Source organism: Rhopalosiphum maidis, chromosome 4, assembly GCF_003676215.2.
Source record: "Rhopalosiphum maidis isolate BTI-1 chromosome 4, ASM367621v3, whole genome shotgun sequence".
In the NCBI taxonomy this organism is placed as follows: Eukaryota; Metazoa; Arthropoda; class Insecta; order Hemiptera; family Aphididae; genus Rhopalosiphum; species Rhopalosiphum maidis.
In genome coordinates, this window is record NC_040880.1 from 26,282,814 (window position 1) to 26,305,317 (window position 22,504).

The window sequence follows — 22,504 nt, forward strand, 5'->3', positions numbered from 1 at the left end:
ACGTGGACGTTGTTTTGTTCGTTAGATAGCGTGCAATAACGCATGACATGCGTACAGTTTATAATTGATAAAAATTGCGCACACAACACAGCGTATTGCGTGTAGCGCGTATACAATGATCCGTTTTTAAGCGACTATACTTAGCACACGCTCTATACGGCGGTCTATGTGTGCAAACTAACCGACTTCCTAGTTCATACACATGTACGTAATTTATGAGAATACAATTAATTACGACGAATAATTGATAATATAATATTGCCTAATCGATTTGTATTTATAATATTAAAACTGTGAAATTAGCATTAAATAAAATAAAGAACGAATATACCACAGAATCTGTCCAGTGTCGATATTGCATTGTCGCCGATAACATGGAACGTACACTTAATTCGGAAACGTCTAAAGTGTATATCGTTTACAACTGATAAATTGTCCACCTGGTGGGTGGTCCTCTGTGTAATAGGTATAGCAGATGGATAAGTTTACACGCGATCGGTATAACATATTTTAGTTTATATGGGCAAGACTACGAGAACCACATACATAGTTTTGTAAACATTAAAATACTCGAAAATGGATATAATGATCAAAAATATGATTTCGATTATGCGTCTAATCTTTAGCTCCGCGGCTGCAACGTATAATATTTTATTTGAGTACCTATAATAGTACTGTACAGGGTTCATCTATTGGCTATTATAGGTACACCGTCGAATAGCAGCGAAAACCATTAAACGCGGCACACGTGTGTATGAGTTTTCGCCAGTTTCTTTCTATTTTTATTTTTTTTTTTTTTTTATCTAGAAAACCTTTCATTGTTCTTGTTTCCTTATATTACTCGCCCTCGTGTTTTTTATTTGCAATTGCCGATTTACTGAAACCGGGTTCAAAAGCGTATAATAAGACAAGGTTTTAAACGACCTATCCCTTTGGGAAATATCATGATCGTGGCTTTTGTGTGCAGTAAACCCGTCGATGGTAATTTACAGTAAGCTGTAAAAAAAAAAAAAAACAGGGGGTATTTTCTGTGTCGGGGTACAGAATATTACTACATAAAATCATAAAAAACGATTCAATACGTCAGCAGAAGAAATAAACTATATATATTGTCGATAGTAAATGTATATAAATATATATACATATAGTATAAGCCATAAATTATAATTGATAAGTTACTAAATAAAATAATCATGCTTCTATCAATAATTATCATAAACATGTATACTAACATATTTTTTATTTTTATCAAATTGTATATTAACATACATATAACATATTTACTATGGTTTTTATTTTTTCATATCTATATTGACATTTTTATTTTCATTTAATTATGTAATACCTTAATAGTGTATTCAATATTGTTATAATACTAAGGATTTTTTTTTTTTTTTTAATGGTTTTCAAAGAATAGTACATCAAAATAATATATTTACATCAAACTGCCTTTAAAATCTAAAAGAGGTTACGTAATGTAGATTTTAATGTTAGTTTAAAATAATTTAAAAGAATTCCTGTTAACATTTAAGTACACGTCATTTATACGATATACTAACCATTGTTAAGTCTTGCGTTTTAGTATTTTTAATTACGCTATGAGATTTAAAATTGAAGATGTAGCACAATGTGGGATAATATTTTGCAGTAACAAAATACAAGAACAATTGAAATGTTTTTATAGTTCTGGATTTTAAAATGAATGAATACAAATGATTGCATTATACAAAAAAAATTCAGATATTTTTTTCAAATTACAACATAAATTCACTAGTGAACAAATAGTAAAATAGTACAACTAGTATTGTAAACATTTTGTAAAACGCTATGCATATATTCATCGTATTATTATGGTCATTTTTTTAAATGTATTACACCGTGTTATGTTATTTTAGGAAAAAAACACGACTGCTCTCATATTCAATTTAATTTCAACTCCTAATTGACTCGTTTTTTAATTATTCTACATTACATAATAACGAGCAATGCCTTTTCGTTTTTGCTGTCTGATCATTCAAATTAGTAATTAAGTATTGTTAACACATTCGTTTACTATAAATTATGTATAAAATGTCTTCATACATAAAGTAAATGTATAATAGCTAACGGAGAACATATTATTATCTTCGCGTATATTAAATCGTAATTATCTGTATTATTAATAATTTATTTTATGTATCTAAGTCTGCGGACAAAATTCCTGGTAATGTATCTTCCTGACTAATACATTATACATTCCCGATATTATGTGATATCTTCAAGGAATATAATATTAACTTTTCGCATGATAAACTACACCGATTGTATTATTAATATTAGTATTATAAACGAAATTATTATCCGAAAAGTATTTGTCATCTTTATTATAATAATCTGATACAAGCTAAAAAATATGCGATAATTAAAAAATAAAGAACAATAGCACTTGGTTATCTGGGTTAAGAGGATGACTGCAATGTACGTGGATAAAATTTGTAGCTTTGGATGCCTACCTACCTATATATACTGTTGCTAATTAAACACGATGATGAATAATTTGCTTACAGAAATAAAAATTATAATAATGCAAAATTAAGCGTTGCACACATTATTTTCTTCATATTAAGTAACATTATTATACATTTATTTGTTTGATTAACAAATTTTAATAAATCATAAAATAATTTAAAAAAAAAAGATCCCTACCCTTGAGAATTAAACGCAATTTAAGTTTTGCATAGAAAATTAAAGGCGACAGATAACAATATTATAGTTATTATTATATTATAAGGACTACCATAATACTTATCATATCTTACTTATTATACATTACAGTATTTGTACTCATCAACTAATAAAACTGTTTTCATAAAAAAAGAGTCTAATTGAATTATCATAATATTATTTTACCGATAAAATATTATCTAATCGTCGAATAACACTCTTTGACCACATAATATAGGTTAATAAAATTATCTACTACTATTTTAAGTAAGTTATATATACTTTAACAACTTATTAGCTAAAACATTTTTATTTTTCGTTATTAATAACAATGCTGAAAGAGAATGATAACAAATAAAATTTAAAAAGCAAACGATTACTTACACGACAGTACAATTAATTAAAATTATTGTATACAATTACAAAAATGGAACGTTCTGTAATTATTTCTATATTCTATTATATTATGGTAAACTATTCATAAGTGTTACTGTAGTAGATACGTATTATATGGCAAAATCTCGTGTTGTATAAATAATTGCTTCAGTGCATAAGTAAGACAATATACTACAAACTTACCCACGTTAATTATAAAACTTAGAAGACTTAAGTGTAAGGCAGCATGTTCCACGTGTACTAAGAAAACAGTTTATGATTCGCCTAAATTTTCTTGCGTACGTTTGTACTAATTCGCAAACAGTTATGAAATAATTAATTTATTTGTTATTTTGAAAATTACTAACTATTTTTGATTGTGTTCTCCCGGCCCTCAAAACACCAACCAGATCCAATTAGTTATCAAAAATCAACTTCAAAGTTGAAGGTTGAAAAACTTTTACTGCTCTAAATAATAATTATAGACACATACACGAAAAAAACTCATAACATCATTGTATAAGCCCTATCGGTACGATAAGTACATTTATAAGAATCTAAAATATATTAGGTATCTACGTCGATTGTTCATTCAATTATAAAAAGGTGAACAAGTTATTGGTACCGATCTGCTGTGCGGTAGGTATGTAGTGGATCATTGTAACAGATGTATTAAAATTGAATTCAATGATAAATTACCATTGCATTCGAAAGAAAATTGTGAGTGGAGATGGCTTATTAGCCTATATCATAAAGTTTATTTCATATTATATTTTACTATTAGTAATATGGTAGGTTGAAGAAGTTAGGTCAATCCCAAAACCACTCTCAAATTTGAAAATAAAAGATTTTTTTAACTACTTATATATGCAAAAAACACATATTGTCAAATAAATACAAAATCTGCAATATCTAAAATACAAAAACAAAAAAAACAAAAAAAAAATCCATGCTATCTTATAAATGTAAACATGTTAATATAGTACATTACATATTTTTATATTATAAACATTCTATATTATTTTTACTTTTTAGTATCTACGTTAATAAACATTAGGTATTGCAATAAAAATAAAATAAAGCTATTGTCATATTAAATTATTCATTATGCACAATTCGAATTAGGTCATGATGGAACCTACATAATCACCTAACCTATTTGTATATTATTTTATTTTTCACGTGATCAAATAATTATTATGGCAATCAAAAAAACAAATAAACTATAATTACTTTAAATTAAATACTAAAATTCTCTAATATTTGAAAAATGTATGTATATTTTAACGCCCTTTAAAAGCTGATGATGTATATTTTTATTCGTTTTCGATTTCAGGATACATATTTGATCAAAACGTTTAATTTCAATGTAAATATTATGACAACACTTCTTATTTATATTCTATATTATATCGATATTTAATATTTATGACATAGGTGTAGGTATGTGAAAAAAAAATGTGAGATAACTCCAAACACCAGGAAGAATTTTCGCAATTGTATAATACATCACACACATTCATAGGTATTGAATTTCACATTTTTTTTCTCTCTTCACATATAACATTTATTATTCATCTCGCGCGTTACTATACAGGACATTTTTTAACATATTAAAAAAAAAAATCAAACGATATTGTGTAAAGGATTCTCATGTCAGTCCGCCGCGGCTGGGTAATAATAATAAATGTTTCTGTTTTATTTATATTTATCATCATAACACATATTGTAATACATACAACCGAATGGCATCCGATTCGTTTCATGTATCATTGTATACGTTTTACATAAAGGAAAAGTCACAAAAATAACGTACCGCGCTGACCGTATGTGGTCTACGCGTGTGCATATACATATATATGTATATGTATATTTATGTATCCGTATGCACCTATCCGTTACATCACGAATAGTAATATTGCACGTATGTACACTATACATTATATATATATTACATATATTAATATACGCGAGTGTTTATTGTAATACCGTTCGTGAAAAACGTGAAATTAATTGTTCGATTTTCGTCGGCGTAAACAAATTTAATATATCGCAGTACGGCCGTAACCGACGTACCCGAGAAATAAATATGTATCTATTATACATCAAATATCATCGTACGATGTCCCGCTGCAATGATGCGCGAGTATAGGCGCTATGGCGTTGTGCATATAATATATCGGCACAGTTGCGGACTACTGCGTGTTTGTTTGGGACGCTTTTCCTTCATTATAGCACACACACACACACACATACACACACGCGCGCGCGCGTCTCGATATATACCCGTCGTAGTCATCTTCGAGTGAAAATCAGTCGACGTCGATCGAATTGTGTTCTCGATGGATAACTTCGCGATTGTATATCATTTAAATACGGTTATATTGTATAGTTATACGCATGCTGTACATGTGTAGGTACATATTGTACATTTATAGGCATATTAGCAAATCTCTTTAGTGGTGCAAATAGTAAGGGTGTTTAGCACCGTGCATTTTAATGCGAGCGCCCCGAATCCCGTTATTATCTTAAATAATAATTACAAACTTCGGACACATACTACAATAAGTCGAGGTATACTAAATTTTAATACCATTTTCGTCGGTCCCAAGACACAGATGACGCTTGCTACTTTCGATCATACTTATTAATATTACTATACAGAGTTTGGAGCTTATTTCACCAAATGCGTTTGAAATATGCAATTGAAATAAGTAAATTATCAGAAAAACCTTTAAAACATAGATATTTAAAAATTAACACTAGTATATGATACAAATAATTATTAAAAAATGCTTTTTTGTGAAGAGGTAACGAAATATAAAGTCACACTTTGTATTAATTTCACAATTTCATAAAACAAATTTGTCTTCTCTGGAGTATTCTACAAGCGCCACAAAAAAAATATATGTTAATGCAAATAGTTCCGAACCCTATTGATGACATGTAAAATGCATATGTAAATTTAACGTAGACTTGAAAAGTAATTTTTGCTATATAATACGACAGACAATCCACTCGTAGGAGAAGTTAATTTTGTTTTTATAAATAAACCAGATAGTATTATAATATCAATAGGTATTACGTGAAAAGATTCGATGAAATTCGACCCATCACTGTTTTTATCGAAGTATAAAACAATTGGTCCCTGACTTCATTTTAGAAAATAGAATCAGCAATCGTGGCCGATCGCGTATTTACGAGCAAAGGTGTGCAATGTGAGCTAGAAATTGTCCCCTCCCCGCTCCTCATAACACTAACAGTGAAGTTTGTTTTACAATGATTTTTATTTGTTTTTTTTTCGATTGAAACTTTTTTGGGTTCATAAAAAAGCTCAACTCAAACAGTTTTATGCAACTACAAAATAGATTGGATATCGAATACATATACTTTAAAAAAAAGTCATTTTTATGACGGTCAGAATATGTTCACGGTGCCAAATAGCTTAGTTTTCGAATAACAAATCGTAAATGGTACAAAAAGAAACAGTGAAAAAAATATAAGCAATCAAAAGTTTTTATCCATAATATAATATTATTATATAAGCCTTTAGTTGTAGCTCAGCAACAAAAACTATTAATTTAAAATAATGAGGTATAATTTTCAATTTTCGTTTAAGAGATGAACTTATTTACGATAGTAGTACGCACACGATTAAAGAAAAACGTAAGTATAGTAGTTGTAGGTCGAAGGTGTACGAGTGTGTATGATAATTTATGAATCCCAAGTAGCGGGTAGGTATACGATATCCATACTCTAGAGTATACTGTATACTGTATAATATATGTAAGTATAGTACTTATGTCTTATATCCGGTTAATCTAATATCTAGAAAAATTCTATTGATAAAAACTAGTGGAGTGGTGAGTTTTACGCAACATTTTAATGATGCCTGATAATAAAAAATAGTTGTCATCATTTTTACAACAATTATAACGTGAGTATACACTATTGTTATTTTTATCACCATGAAGAATGAGTTGATTTAATGTTTAATTTAAGTAAATTTAAATCAACTTTAAGGTAATTAAGTACCTAAACCGTGTGCACTATGAAAGTTTCTGACTTAATCGTAAATTATTAACTTATTTAATCATCACACTATTATAAATTAGGAAACCAATGTTGGTATATCTTATGTACATATAGAGTATAGGTATAGGTACTCGTTTTTAGCATACAACCTCTTCCTATTTCCTACATAATTATATTTTAAGAACGACAATATTATAGCTCCGTGTTTTCGAGTTGTTCCGATTGTTAAAATTTTTTTCGAGAATGCTTAAATCAAAATGATTAAACATAAACATCTGTAACGTGGATGATGATTAACAAGCTTGTTGTAATACGCCAATAAGTCGTATTTACTATAAACATTTTAACTAATCATTACTAGGGTAGTAGGGTATTTGTAGTTTGGCCTTATATATAGGTTATCGAGATTCACCAATTCCAGATTACGCTTTTCTGTTTCTGTTTACATTTTAAACCGTTATCGCCGGAAGTAAAATATTCACCAATAGTGTATAATAGATTAATTGGTGATGTATTCAGCAGCGTGTATAAGCTGCAGTCGCGCGTCGTTAAATCGCGTTCGTCGTCCACGCGAACGAAACAAAATCAAGACGCATAATAAAATAATATAATAATATATAAGACGGAAATGGCATTGGCGGCGGGGAACTCGACAAAACCACCATGGCGGAAACGGTACTCATTCAAACGACGGGAGATTAAAAATGAATTTTTCATCGCGGCCCGTCTCAAACTCAGCGCTGCATATGTGTATAATATATATTTTAATGTTAATTTATGGTTTACGGTTTTGGGCAGAACACACCGAGTCAATGGGTAATTTGATGGTCAAGCGATGTCCCGCGTGCGGTGGTTGTGTATAGAGTGTTGCGCAATCGCGTCGTACACTAATAGATTAATTTGTCTTCTAACGGCAACAACGAGTGCAGAACGGACTGCGGAGATAATGCGCACGCAGTGAATAACGGTTCGCATCCCAAAATGGAAAATTAAATGCGCAGAATGTGTGTTGTACGACACACAGTGAATGCTTTGAACCTTTTCACTTGTTATTTTGGCGTGTGGGCGAACCAAAGAGAACAGCCGGAAATATTTAAAAATAAAAATAAATAAATAAATAAAACCCATTATCTAAGCTATTCGCAGACATATTATACTTGAGACGGATAAAAATGTTGCACTATATATCATACAGGTATAGCGATGTATTTCGTTTTTCGCAAGATGACTATTTTTTTTTCTTGCAATCGCTGTACGCCGCATTATGACTCAATAGAAAACATTTAATTTTACAATATTTGTTCACGAAGAATTGCGAATACTTATACAAATTACTGTACTCTCGGTGTACCTATATATATTCTGTTTATAGGTGGACACAATACGTACAATTGTTCGTAATTCGCCTGGCGAGTAAATTGAATACAATATTCAATTGATAAATATAAGAGTACACAAAGTGGGGAAGATCATCATATAACCGTGCATGCATAACTAATGGGAAGTAGAGAGGCGCCCGCCGGCCGTGCGCGTGTCTCTCTTTAGTTTTGAAAGTATATAATATACTTATTACTTAAGCATCTAATTTGAATTTTTTTAGAAAAGACAGAATAATAAAACTAATTTTAAAATTCAACGAATATAATTTTTGAAATCGCTTAAAACGGAATGGTTTCTTCGGCAAAACACGTGGATAATATGAATATGGGCGATATTAGCTTATATCACTAATTCTATACACCACACGCATTATCCGTATGTACTATGTGCTTTGCTTTTATTATCACTTCAAAACCAAATTATGTATAACTTACTAAAATATATATTATTTACATAACTTTAATCGTGTTTGATATATTTTAGTTTATGATTTTATAACGTGAAACACGTTATGAATTTTATTTGTTTCTTACATCAAAAATATGTTTTCTCGAAGTAAGCGAAAATTATTCGAAAACAAAACAAAATATTAATTTTATATAATTAATTTTATAAATACTAAATAGTAATAACTAAAAATGATGCTCGTCCAAGATGAATTAACGTTAAAGTCTTTTAGCATCAATACAAAAAAAAAAAAATATAGAATAGTTATTTCATATTTTTCTTTTAAGAATATAATTATTTTTCCGTATAACTTTGTAAAAAAAAATTACATAAATAATGCGTTTTTTTGGCAAAGATAGATACTACTTCCCTTTAATAATACACATAATATATTAACATTATTAAATAAAAGATGATAATAAGAAGAATTACATTTCCATAAACAAGCTTTCTTATTTAAAAAAATTATTAAATAATATTAATTTTATTGTTTAATATTTTGTATGTGGATATTATTTCCCTGGATGTTTTTTCATTTGGTTACCTTTTTACCGGATATTAGTTTGTTGATATTATTTCCGATTACCGATGAAAATTTCAAACCCTTTGACTTTTTTTTCTCTGACTCCATGCTTCATTTTAAAGACATTGGTCTTTAAAAATCAATTCTTTCCGTATGTGGGATGAAGGTACTGCAGACAGTAGTAGTAAATACTTATCATTATTATTTCTTTTTGCGGTAAATATTATTAAATAGGTAGTAATAATGAGCATCAGTTGAAACTCGGTTTTAAGTACGGATGAACGACGGACGTATTCGGTGAAATACGATAGCGATCGACGGAAAACAATAATAAGTATCGTATATTCGTATGCAATTCTGTACTGAATTATTTAGAATAACGACGAGTACTTTAAATCACAATATTATAATTTATATCGTTCTACCGTATCTAATTGACAATAGTTCTATACTATCATCGACCGATGTTGATATAATAATATTATATTTAATTGTTTATGATATGCTACCTGATATACTACAGACGCATATAACATGAAAAGTCCAAAAACATCACATCTGTCGACTACACAGTCAGTAGGCACACATTATTATATTATTTTAGAGGCACAACTATAAAGATGACATTTTGAGGGTACTAAATAACAGTATAACATTCACAAAACCACTGGGGCTTATTATCCTACACCATTTTGTTGATTAAAATCTAAAAATACCACTCTAACAACGGTAATATAGAAGTAACTATGATATTATACAGGGAGATTAGGTACTCTCCTGCCTATAAATTAATTAATTTTATTTCTAATTTCAATTTACAAATTATATCACGCATAATTTACGGTGCGTTGTTGTACTCTATACACGTTTAGGTACAATAATACAATGTGCTGTACACTTATTTGCTTAAAACATGTACAATACGGTTCATTTTGTTTGGTTAAATTACGTTGGTACTGTATTCGTACAAGACTCGAATTTGTAAACCGTCGCTGGTCCTTGGTCTGTTTTTTTTAATGACAAATTACAGTATGTCAAAAAAGGGTCTTTTTACAAGTGAACAAATTCACTTTCGATTTATTTATTTATTTTATACAACACGAGTAAACCTAATATACAATATTAAAATAAATAATAATATTTACATTTTTGGAATAATAACAGGAACAGATGTGTTTATAACGATGATAGTTTGAAATTATTTGAAATAGTTATGGATTATGAAACACTTCATGGATGTCAACATTTTTTTTTTTTTTTTTTTTGTCAGATGCTGCTAATTGATTTTCGATGACCAGATATTAGATATAGTTTATAAAATTAGTTGGCGCATAGCTTAAGATATTACCATTTATTTTATCCATATAAAAAAATCAACGGTATCAGTTAAAAATGCCGCAACTACACGAAGGCGCATAGAATTTTGAATATTAACATGCGTTGTGATAAATTAAAATGAACGGTAATCGTAAAACAAATTAACATATCGCTGTGTTCGTATTTATGTGTTTATGCGGGATAAAAATACATATTTTTATTTTTTTTTTGATTTCTTAATATCTAGTAACTGGATAACAATACCCCACAGTATCCTCCCCCCACTCTACCATCCAACACCGAGAAGCCAGAATGTACTGTAAGTATAATTGTGTGGAAATCATAATGCATTACATATAGTGATAACAGTCCGGGAGAATTATATCAAATATCTGTATTCTTTTAGTAATATAAAATATATATATATATATGTATATACATGATCTCAAGCTGTATCACGTAACTCTGTAACTATATTATAGTATTAGCGTTTTTCCCAACAAGGTCGCCACCGACACCGCCACCGCCGTCACCAGCATAATCACTTTCTTCTCCCTCTCGTCCCTCACAAAATCTTTCTATATAATACGAATTTTCTACCGTCACCTGTCTAATATCCATTTGTAGCCACTATGTCGGGATCGAAAACCGTCGAATTCTCTCTGCCGTCCAAAAGCGTTTGATTGCTTTTCGTTGTTTTTTTTCTTTCATGTTTATTCTCGTTTGCGTCGCGCTCACCGTTTGCCCAGTGTCGTAACGAACGATAAAAATATAACTAAAATAGGTACAACACGTACCGTTATTCTGCATTTTAATGAATGTTTGATTTTTATTTTATTTTCGCGTCTACAAAGTTAAAATATACTTAATGTGAACCAAGGATAACCTAAAAGATTCTTAACAATAATTTGGATTAGACATTTACAGTGAGTATACAGTTATTGAGTTCAGACTTACATAAGTAAACTTGCTATGATAATATATTTTAAACTTAAACAATCGACTACAAATTGATTCTCTAAAAGTTTTTTTTTTTTTTTGAAGATTTCAAGACTTTATATTTGTTTAAAATATTAATTATTACTACTTTACAGCCAAAAATATTTTACTCATATTAAACTGACAGCAATATTATCATACATTTACTTTTGTATATTATTTTTTATTTTCAACAAATATAATAGTAAATGCAAAAAGGTTTTTAAATTATAAATTTAATCTATTGAAATATAGGTAATGCCCGCGGTCAATAAATATTTAAAAATATTTAAAAATTAATCATTTTATTTAATATAATATTACATTGAAATATAATTACAAGTCAAAGTATATTTTCAAATTGGAAAAAATGTATTCGTTGATATAAAGTATTCATTAATTTAAATATCTATTAATGAGTGTATTATTAAAAAATTGACTAAAAGAGAAAGGTGAAAATTAATTATGATGCATAAAGAACTGAATAATTAATTATTTTCAACTGGCTCTTATTTAATTTAATGAATTTAAAAAATCACTCCAATATTTTTAAAGTATCTCACTTACATTTATAATATAAAGCGATTTATTTACATTTATAGAGCCTTTATATTATGTATAATATTCCATAAGTTGATAAGTTATAACTTTAAATTAAAGTAAGACATAAATCAACCAATTATTTTATTATTACATCAGAAGACTTTTGTTATTTTAGGAGTAATAAAGAAATTGTACTTATTTTGACATATTTTATATGTTATAAACAATCAACTTAATATTACTTACGCGTAATTATCTATTCTTTTAATTTTTAAATTTATTATGAATAATTAACATTATAATTCGACAAGTGAAGTGTAACTAAAAAAATATTTAACACAACAGTATTTCAATTCAACTCGAAACTAATACATAAATTAAATATTTGACAACATAATTGCATTGCTAAATATTATCGTACAGCAATTCTCGTAGCTTACTGCGCCACAACATGACGTTCGGAAACGGATAATCTGTGGATTATATCATAATTATTTCTGTATACGGTCCAATAAATAATTTGAATCAGTATCGTTTTAGGTTTTTTTTTAGTAAATCCAAGTTTTATATAATCAAAAAGGAGGTTAGATATAAGCGCTTTCATTGTCAGTAACTCACGTTCACATTTAATCGAATATCAACCTTCCTTGTGAGATTGAGCTTTGATTTAAATTAAAATGAAACATGATGATAATAATTATTATTATTGCTATAATATTATATTAAAATGAAATAAATGACAAAACTCATTGTTTTAATAAATTGTTCTGCTTAGTACCGAAATATAGAACGATAGGTACTTATTCATTACTCGTATTATGATCATGTTTAGAAAACAATCGATAAATATTAAATTATTATTTTATGCTGTATAGGAAAGTGCGTGAATATTCTTTAAAATTTCAGTAGACATTAACAAAAATTTGTTTAAAAAAATTACTGAATAATTTAAGTGTATCGGATGATTTTAGTGTAGATTTAGAAAAATAGAAAGTGGAAATATTCACTTCAACTAAATCTAATTTTGTTTAAATTTTTAGATGAGGGCGTATTTGTTGGCAACGGCATGTGCGATTTTCTTGAACTTGGCTTTAGCAGTCTTACCGAACAAACGAGATGGTGAGTACATACTAGAACCGTTTAAAAAACTGCTTAACTATCGAATTTCTTATCTTTCTCAAAAGAAAATCCAACCAGCTTTTGGGAGATCTATTTACTAAGATTTCATACTAAATAACTAGTTTCAAAAAATTTAATTACCTTTACTTTTATTAATAATCACTTTTAAATTGTATTTTTAGTTTATATATAGGCATGCTTTTTAATGTGAATTATTATCATTTATTATAGTTTTTATTTTTATTTTTTTACACACACACTAAGAAAATTGTAAAAAAAATGCGAATTATGTCATTAGTGTTAATAGATTAGGTAATAATTGAAACTGAATTAAAATGTACATAAATAGTATTTTCATTTAAGATTAACATCAATAAATTGTTTGAAAAATATGTGCCAGAATATTATTACTTTTGTTATTATATTCAACCTAACCAATGATAATATACCATTATAAATCAAAAACATGTAGCATATATTATATTATAATTTATATCTATCGTCATTTTATGCAAATTTAAGCTAAATTTCGATTAACAGCTAAATTAGTTATTGTCGTGATTGACACAAAATAGCGTAAATCCGATCGTGTATAAAACAATAACCGAATGCTAACGTACTTTACAGCGAAAAAAAATGATGAACATCACAATACCATACTATAGCATTAACAATGAATATTATTATACAAAAATTCGATGGTAAAAATACAAATCATCTGCAATTATTTTCTCCATACCTATATATACCTATCTCGTGATTGATGACAAAAAATATTTGTTCGTTCTAATGAAATGCTTGATAATAATATATAACACGCATCTCACGATGTGTTACTATGATAATATTATACGTCACACAATTGGAAAGTCTTACTAGGTTGAGAAATCTACACTTTAAATCGATTTCTGGAAACTTAGCTACTTGTATTTAATCCTCAATTTTTGGTTAATTTTGTTTTATCTCACCATTTCAAAAATCAAAATGAAGTTTTCGTAAATTTCAAAATAACAATTTCAAATTTATTAAGTACTCTGCAAACTTAATAAAAACCACAACACGTCAGTCCGTTATTCAATGAAAGTTATTATTTTGAATTATTCGATTTATTTAAAGGTTAGTTAAAAACGCGCAGCGGCTTGGATTCGACAAATGCAAGCGATTTAAGATAGCATTTTATTGTAATGATTAAGCTAAGTGTGAGACGTGAGTACTGTAATGTTTATATTTGTATGGATTTGGTATTTGATAAGAAATCTAATTCCATATCCGTTAACGATTGGAAAAATTAAAAACAGTGTTAGGTAACGTTAAAAGGGTGTAATGAGTAATTTTCTGAGCAACCCAAGTTGTAATGTTCAATTTAAACCGTGACTTATTCACATCTTTTTTTCTATAGACAATATTAAAATCAGTTTAAAAAATTGTAAAAATACATACTGGATTCCAAAACGATTACTGATGTTTGAAACGGCGGCCGGCGGGTTTTCCGGAACATACCATACGTATTTTGACAGATTATACCGAAAAGCCATTAATTTCCCAACTGCAGTGCGTCGATAAGGCGAGCGTGAACTACAGACTTTCCAATTCTGAGGACGTACCGCACCGCAATGCGTGAGACGTGGAAATACATATTATAATAACGCCCGATGATAATAAGAATAATAATAATAATAATACCTATGTAATCTTCGCCTTCGGGGCGGACAAATGACAACGTGACAATAACGTGTATAATGTGCATACGTTGTAACCCATTTATTACCCATATTTAATGCACAATAGACGTCACGACAACTGCGACAACAGCCTGTGCGTTTTCACGTACCTATACATAAATATTAGATATACATAATAAATATATGTATCTGATATACTATACTGTATACATACATAATATATATATATGTATTATACACGTATTACATACAAGTAAGGTATATATATATATATAACGAGTGCAATTGTATTATTATTACTGTGAGAACTGTACGATTTGACACGGGACGGATCGCTACGGCGGCGTCACTTCCTACATTCGTTTGGTGTGTGTGAACCTGCTAAACGTGACAATAATGCACGAAATACGCGACGACGGCGACGGTGACGGTGACACGAAGCCGACCCGTCAGTAAATAATAATAATTGGTCTTACGAAACAATAATAAGGTGCATCGGTGACCGGAAAGCCGCCGCCGAAAAATTCAATTGTCGGAAACTGACCGCCGTCGCGATACCCGAAGAGACGCGCCGTCGTCTGGACGGTCGCCTGAGTGGGTCACACGCCGCCGATCGGCGAGTCACGGTCCGTCGCCCAAGAGAGGTGCTATTTTATAATATAATAATAATAATAATATATGTAATACTATGTAACGTTCGACGCGGCGGAAGGCAAATATTACGACCGATTATAATAATGTAAATTAGAATATAATATAATACGCGTGCACATTTTTCGGTAGAGAGTCTAAACACGATAAACTGCACCGGCACTACAATACATATCAAAACCTCTAAATACCGAAAACTCTCTGTCGCCAAAATTTTGTTTGCTGTTCGGAGGGTTTGGTTAGTTGTTTTTCCCGAAAAAAGTCTGCAATTGTAGGTACCCGCTAGAGGAGGTTTCACTGTACGCGTTGTATGATTATAGCAGGAGATTACAATTATAATTGCATCATTTCAGTACTTGTGTGACTATCGTATAGAATAGGGCAAAATTATCATACGATAAATTAAATTATCCGTCAAGCCGACTGAATCGCTTTTAAAGTCAAATGATGTATTCACGATGCACGTATTATTATTATAATAATGAAACGATCTAAAATCTTGACTAGGGTTTGGCGAAGAACGAATGCGATTGATTATTTAATATTTTGTTAATTGTAATAAACAATTTATTTTCTAATTATAAAAAATTATTTAAAAATTACATTGATTCTATAACTATTTGAATTTTTAGCGGTCAAAGTTTGATCGATAATTATAAAATGTAAATGGTTTGACTTATTATAGGTAATACCGTTAAAATCATTGAATATAATATTATATAGTATAGTATCATGCTAAATGATAATATTAACTTTTATACGAGATCTTACTAAATATTTGTTGATGTGATGTTAAATCAATAAATTTCATAAGACCAGTGTTATAGATACCATCATACAAAATTATTGTAGGAAATATTGTTTATCAAAAAACTAATTTACAAAACCTAATGTTGGACGAGAACAACGTCAATTTAGTATTGATACAGATAATTTATGTCGCCAATAAAAATTAATCCAAATTAATTACAATAAAAATGGCGTATCAACATTGTTAATGAATTTGATATTGAAATTCATCGCTATAATAATATTAATAAAAATCACACCGATAACTCAAAACTTTCATATAGTTTATCTCAATTAAAAAAAAAAAAACCCGCGATTAGCTGTTTACAATTTGTCGTATTAAAAGTAGATATAACATTACTTGCTTTTTGAGTTCATACATGATATATCATTTTTATATTTTTGTGTTTACTACTATGGCATGCCGCATGTCTGCGGTGACGTATACATTTAGTAATTATTGGCATTTCGGGTGACTCATGATGTTTTGTACGAAATTTCATATTATGTTATATTATGCAGTTAATTTTCGATTTTTCATTTTTTCTCCGCCCTCTGATCGATGTTACAGCACGTTCCGCATTTTCTCGACTGATCCAATAACAAACGTTTGTCATACCTTAAATAAATACTATATTATAAGATCCCTAAACTTATATAATGATTGTTCAATGATGATGCACGATTCTCCGTCGGTCAATCGATATAATATTACCTATTGGTTATTATAACCCAGTCACTTGACAAAATCGATATTATGAATTATCTTCAATTTGATATAATTTTCTACATTTTGAGATTTTAATTCATCCATGACAATATAATTATTGTCCAACTACTAAAAGTCATCGTCTACCCGCAACGGTACATTATTATAATGTAATGTGATTATTATTCCTAACATATATTTTCGTATTTCAAGCAACAGTCTTTTATTCATAGCAGTATTGTATTGATCGGTTGATTTGCTTGCTATGTTGTTCCGGTATAGGTACAACCATTGATTATATAAGCCTGATAGGTTAAGATCATTGTATACCAAGTTATACTATTTCTCTGGTAAACGGTATGAAAAACTCAAATTAATTTTGTGTGAACGAAATTCGTTGACAACAATTCAAAGCTGAACTTCAGTATAAATTCGTTGCTTTTATTTACTTGTAAAACTGAAAAATGTATCCTGTATGTTATACTATACGATATTTTATTCCGTCATAATGTACTAGTCAAAGTGCCCTACTTACTACTATAGTACTATACTATAAATATTATGTACTATATTCATTTTCATATGTATCTTTTATAATATTTTTCTTTCGTCCTCTGCGCTGCTGTAATTCATCGCCAGTTTCTTCTGGATTAATGGTTTCCGTATTATGGTCGTGCGTGCGTCTATATATTCATTAAAAATATGATTTTTTTCTCTCTCACGTGAATAGATACACTCTATGCACGTTCAAGTAATAAAATATAATACATAACATATGTATACATACCTATCTATTATACTTATAAGTAAGATTTCATTCGATCGTCATTCCAAAAAACAGCGTATGATTACAGTGTTTGCAGTGAAAAGCACGCAAGTCTAATGTTAAAAAAAAATCAATATCACAAACATACTTTTAATGTAAATGGTACAAATATAAAACAACAAAATATAACGTATAATAAGTGTCTCTACACAGGCTTTAAATAATTAATATCGTTACGTGAGAAAAACACTACCTACTTGCCAGTGATCGTTAATTTCCCAGTTGTGTTCCGCCGTCTCTGGAATAATTCAAGTGTATTTGCCGGTGGAGAAGGGGATTATGGTAACTTCACGGTATCTACCAAGGAAAACAAAAGTGCAAACACCGTGAGACGACCTACTCAAAATTAACGTATAATAATTCATATTATTTTTTTCCATTTTCTGTGAGTTTCGTAATCACGTAATATTTACGTATTAATAATGTACAGGTCTAATTTTAAATTAGATAAATTTAATCAATCGAGGTTAATTCATACCAACGTTATACAATAATGACTACGTTTAATTTAAATTTATACTTAACACTCATAACAGTAAATGCTCAGTTAAAAAAGCATTCGTGATTCATTATCTATAAAATATAGATAGCAATAAACTGTACAACTACTTTTTATGATTTTATGTATTTATTTTAAAAATTATACTTCATTAATTCTAACACGTACATCTTTTTAAACCCTCAAATATAATTTAAAATATAAAACATCAATAATTATATTTCCTTATTGGTAACTTAAATTTAAATAGTTATATTAAATATTTAATTAAACATCATACTAATTGAAAAACTATAGTTTGAAAGTGTATAGTAAAGCAATTTTTTTAAGTTTAATTTTTACTTCTAAAATATCTTCAAACTGAGAGAAGTTATATTATGACGTGTTGGTTTTTGATAAATGAAATCGATCATTTTATACATTTATGGTCGTACCTAGATAAAACAAGTCTTTATAGTTAATGATTCTTCACAGTTCGTAGTTTTATTTTTCGTAATATACTCATACCTCTTTGAGTTATGATTATTATAAACTTATAATTTAAAACACATTTAACTATAAAATTCCTTTACTCAGTCATTAAATGTTATGGTATTTTATACAAACTTATATATTCCTCTTACTCTTAAAGCTGGTTATTTAGAGAAAATTTTCAAATTGACTACCTACTATTTGTTTTTATGTTCAATGACGAGAATTCTTTTAAATCAAATACAACTTAATTATGCAAAATGTTTTCAATAGTCTTTAAAAAATCTAAAATGTATTGCTCTATTGAAACTTAATTATAAAAAGTGTTAGCTAACGTAAAATTAATAATAAATTAATATTGTTTTAAAATTATTTTAGGCATCATAAGGACAATAATTGTTTTTTATTAAAAACTTCGATAAAATATTTTACAGATATAATTAAACCAGTACCTAATCACTAGTTTTTACAACATACATTGTAATTTATAAATAAAATTGAATTGTGTTTTTAATTTTTTATATTTTTTTTTAAGTGTATTAAGTAATTATGCATCACTTTAATATTGTTTTAATATTTAAAACCAATATAAAATTAGTTATCTTGATAAGCCCAATACTTTTGAAGTAACGCAATAATTAATAATTTTAATAACTTTCTTTTATATATAAATGAAAAATATTGTATTTAAATTAGATATAAGTTAATCTAACCTAACCTAACCTACTAATTAGAAATTATTTTATATTTATTTCAGCATCATCTTATACTCAATCACTTCAAACTCCTTTTCAAAGTCAACCAACAGTTAGCATATCATCTAGTACAGTTGGTAATGGACAATCTTTTGATTTTGAAAATTTTAACACACAAGACACCCAAGGTGATTCTTCTCAAGCACAGTTGCAGTCATTGCAGAACTATGGACAATCTCAACAAGTATATACCTCTTCACAACCTCAACTGCAGCAAAGTTATAGCGCTCAAATACAAAGAATAATACAAGGTTATAGTGCTCCACAACAGCAGCCACAACAACAGCCACAACAGCGGCCTCAACAAGGTTACTTACCACCACAACAGCAACCTGCGACGCAACCGCAACCAAGCTATGGGGCATCAACACAAACACAGCCACCAGTACCACAACCACAACAACCAATATCACAAACTCAACCAAGTTATGGACTATCACCACAACAACCATCGCCTCAGCCCCAGCCAAGTTATGGACCTCCACAACAACAACAACCATCTCTACAGCCCCAGCCTAGTTATGGACCACCACAACAACAGCAGCCACAACAACGACCACAACAAAGTTACAACACACCTCAATTTCAGCCAAGTTATAGTCCTCCTCCACAACAACAACCAGTGTCACAACCCCAAACTCAGCCAAATTATGGACCTCCTCAACAACAGCAACCAGTGTCACAACCACAACCACAATCTAATTATGGACCTCCTCAACAACAACAACCATTGCCACAACCTCAGCCAAATTATGGACCTCCACCACAACAGCAACCATCACCTCAACCCCAGCCGAGTTATGGACCACCACAACAACAACCATCGCCTCAACCCCAGCCGAGTTATGGACCACCACAACAACAACCATCGCCTCAACCCCAGCCGAGTTATGGACCACCACAACAACAACCATCGCCTCAACCCCAGCCAAGTTATGGACCACCACCACAACAGCAACCATCGCCTCAACCCCAGCCAAGTTATGGACCACCACAACAACAACCATCACCTCAGCCCCAGCCAAGTTATGGACCACCACCACCACCACAACCACAGCAACCATTACCACAATCACAGCCAAGTTATAGTCCTCCTTTACAGCAACCTCCACAGACAAATTATGGTCCACCAGTACAACAGCCCCAATCGTTTCCACAGCCAAACTATGGACCACCACCTCAACAGCAGCAACCGCAATCGAATTATGGTCCACCGCAACAACAGCCTCGCCCCAATTATGGACCACCCTCTCAACAACAACAACCATTACCACAATCCCGACCAAGTTACAGTCCTCCTCAGCAACAACAACCATTGCCACAACCACAACCAAGTTATGGACTTCCACCATCACAACAACCTTTACCACAACCACAACCTAGTTATGGACCACCAATCCAACAGCAACAACCAATACCGAACTGTAACTATCCACAGCAGCAACAGCCATTGCCTCAGCCACAACCAAACTATGGATTACCGCAACAGCCACTTCCACAGCCACAGCCTACTCAACCTTCAACATCATATGGTGCCCCAGGACCAAGTGCAATAACTCCTCAACAAAATTTCGGTCAACCAAAACCATCCAATACTAATATTCCTCAATCTAATCAACCAACTGTAGTACAGTCAATCAGTTTTGGAATACCATCACAATCGTTTAACACACCAAATCAATTGTTGGGAACGTCACAAAATCAGAATGGATATTCTTATAGCCCCCCAGCTACTCAGCAACAAAATAATCAATTTCAAGGTTATTCTTACAACCAACCAAGTACAAGGCCAAATCAACAGCCACAACAGCCACAGCAACCCAAGCAGCCCAGTTTTACTTACACTACATCTCAAGTACAACCTCAAAATATACCTCAACAGGTCGGTTATTCATACAATCCACCACAACCAGCTACACAGCAAAATAATGCAAAAGCCCCCTCATCGTCACCACCTCAACCAACGTATGGGATACCACAACAGCCTCAAACATCCCCTCCGTCAAACAATTATAGCCCTCCCAAGCCACAAGCCCAACCAAGACCACAAGGCAGTTATATTTATACTGGTGTTCCGGTATCGAGTACACCAAGACCACAACCACCTCAGCTAGGATATAGTTATAGTCCAACTCAAATTCAAATTACTCAGGTGCAGTTTAAACCACAGCAGACCACAGCAGGACCAGGAGGATACAGCTATAATACTCCATCAATACCGTTTCCAACGCCGGCTTCGCAAGCAAATCCCCAGTTACAATTCCCGTATAGCGGACCGACGCAGTCTCCATTACCGACGTTCACAACGTCTTCACCAACACAAACTTACAGCGCGTCTGTAAACTCACCTTCCATAGTGGCACCAAACGGTCGTAACTTAAGCTATCAATCGTCGCAGCTTACGGTACAACCGAACGGATCACCGTCACAGTCGTCTAGCAGCTATTTGACGGCGAAACCGGGCCAGTCAAGCACACAGGCCCAATTAGCGGGCTTTGGGTCGCAAACACAACAGCCGACGAAAATACGATTTGACGAATTTGCGGCTCCACAATCCGAATCACAGCCGCAACCTACGTACGGCTGAGAGTAAATTCTAACCCGTACCACGAATTGGTAGTGTGCGTACATGGATGCAGTTTACCATCTAGTCCGCCAATATCATTAGACTGTTTAAAGAAATAATTTTTATCAGCCATAAA

General features: G+C 30.8%; 1 protein-coding gene across 2 annotated transcripts; it reads left to right on the forward strand.

Moving 5' to 3' along the window:
- Nucleotides 1-8,732: 8,732 nt before the first annotated feature.
- Nucleotides 8,733-22,423, forward strand: LOC113549943 (extensin-like). 2 transcript variants are annotated; one of them, XM_026951479.1, is made up of 3 exons: nucleotides 8,733-8,868; nucleotides 13,342-13,420; nucleotides 19,805-22,423. In XM_026951479.1, exons 2-3 carry the CDS (start codon nucleotides 13,342-13,344, stop codon nucleotides 22,387-22,389), a joined length of 2,664 nt encoding a protein of 887 aa, XP_026807280.1. In that variant the 5' UTR covers nucleotides 8,733-8,868; the 3' UTR covers nucleotides 22,390-22,423. The 2 variants fall into 2 exon arrangements, with proteins under 2 accessions (XP_026807280.1, XP_026807279.1); XM_026951478.1 differs by lacking the exon at nucleotides 8,733-8,868 and adding an exon at nucleotides 11,413-11,706.
- The last annotated feature ends 81 nt before the right edge of the window (nucleotides 22,424-22,504 follow it).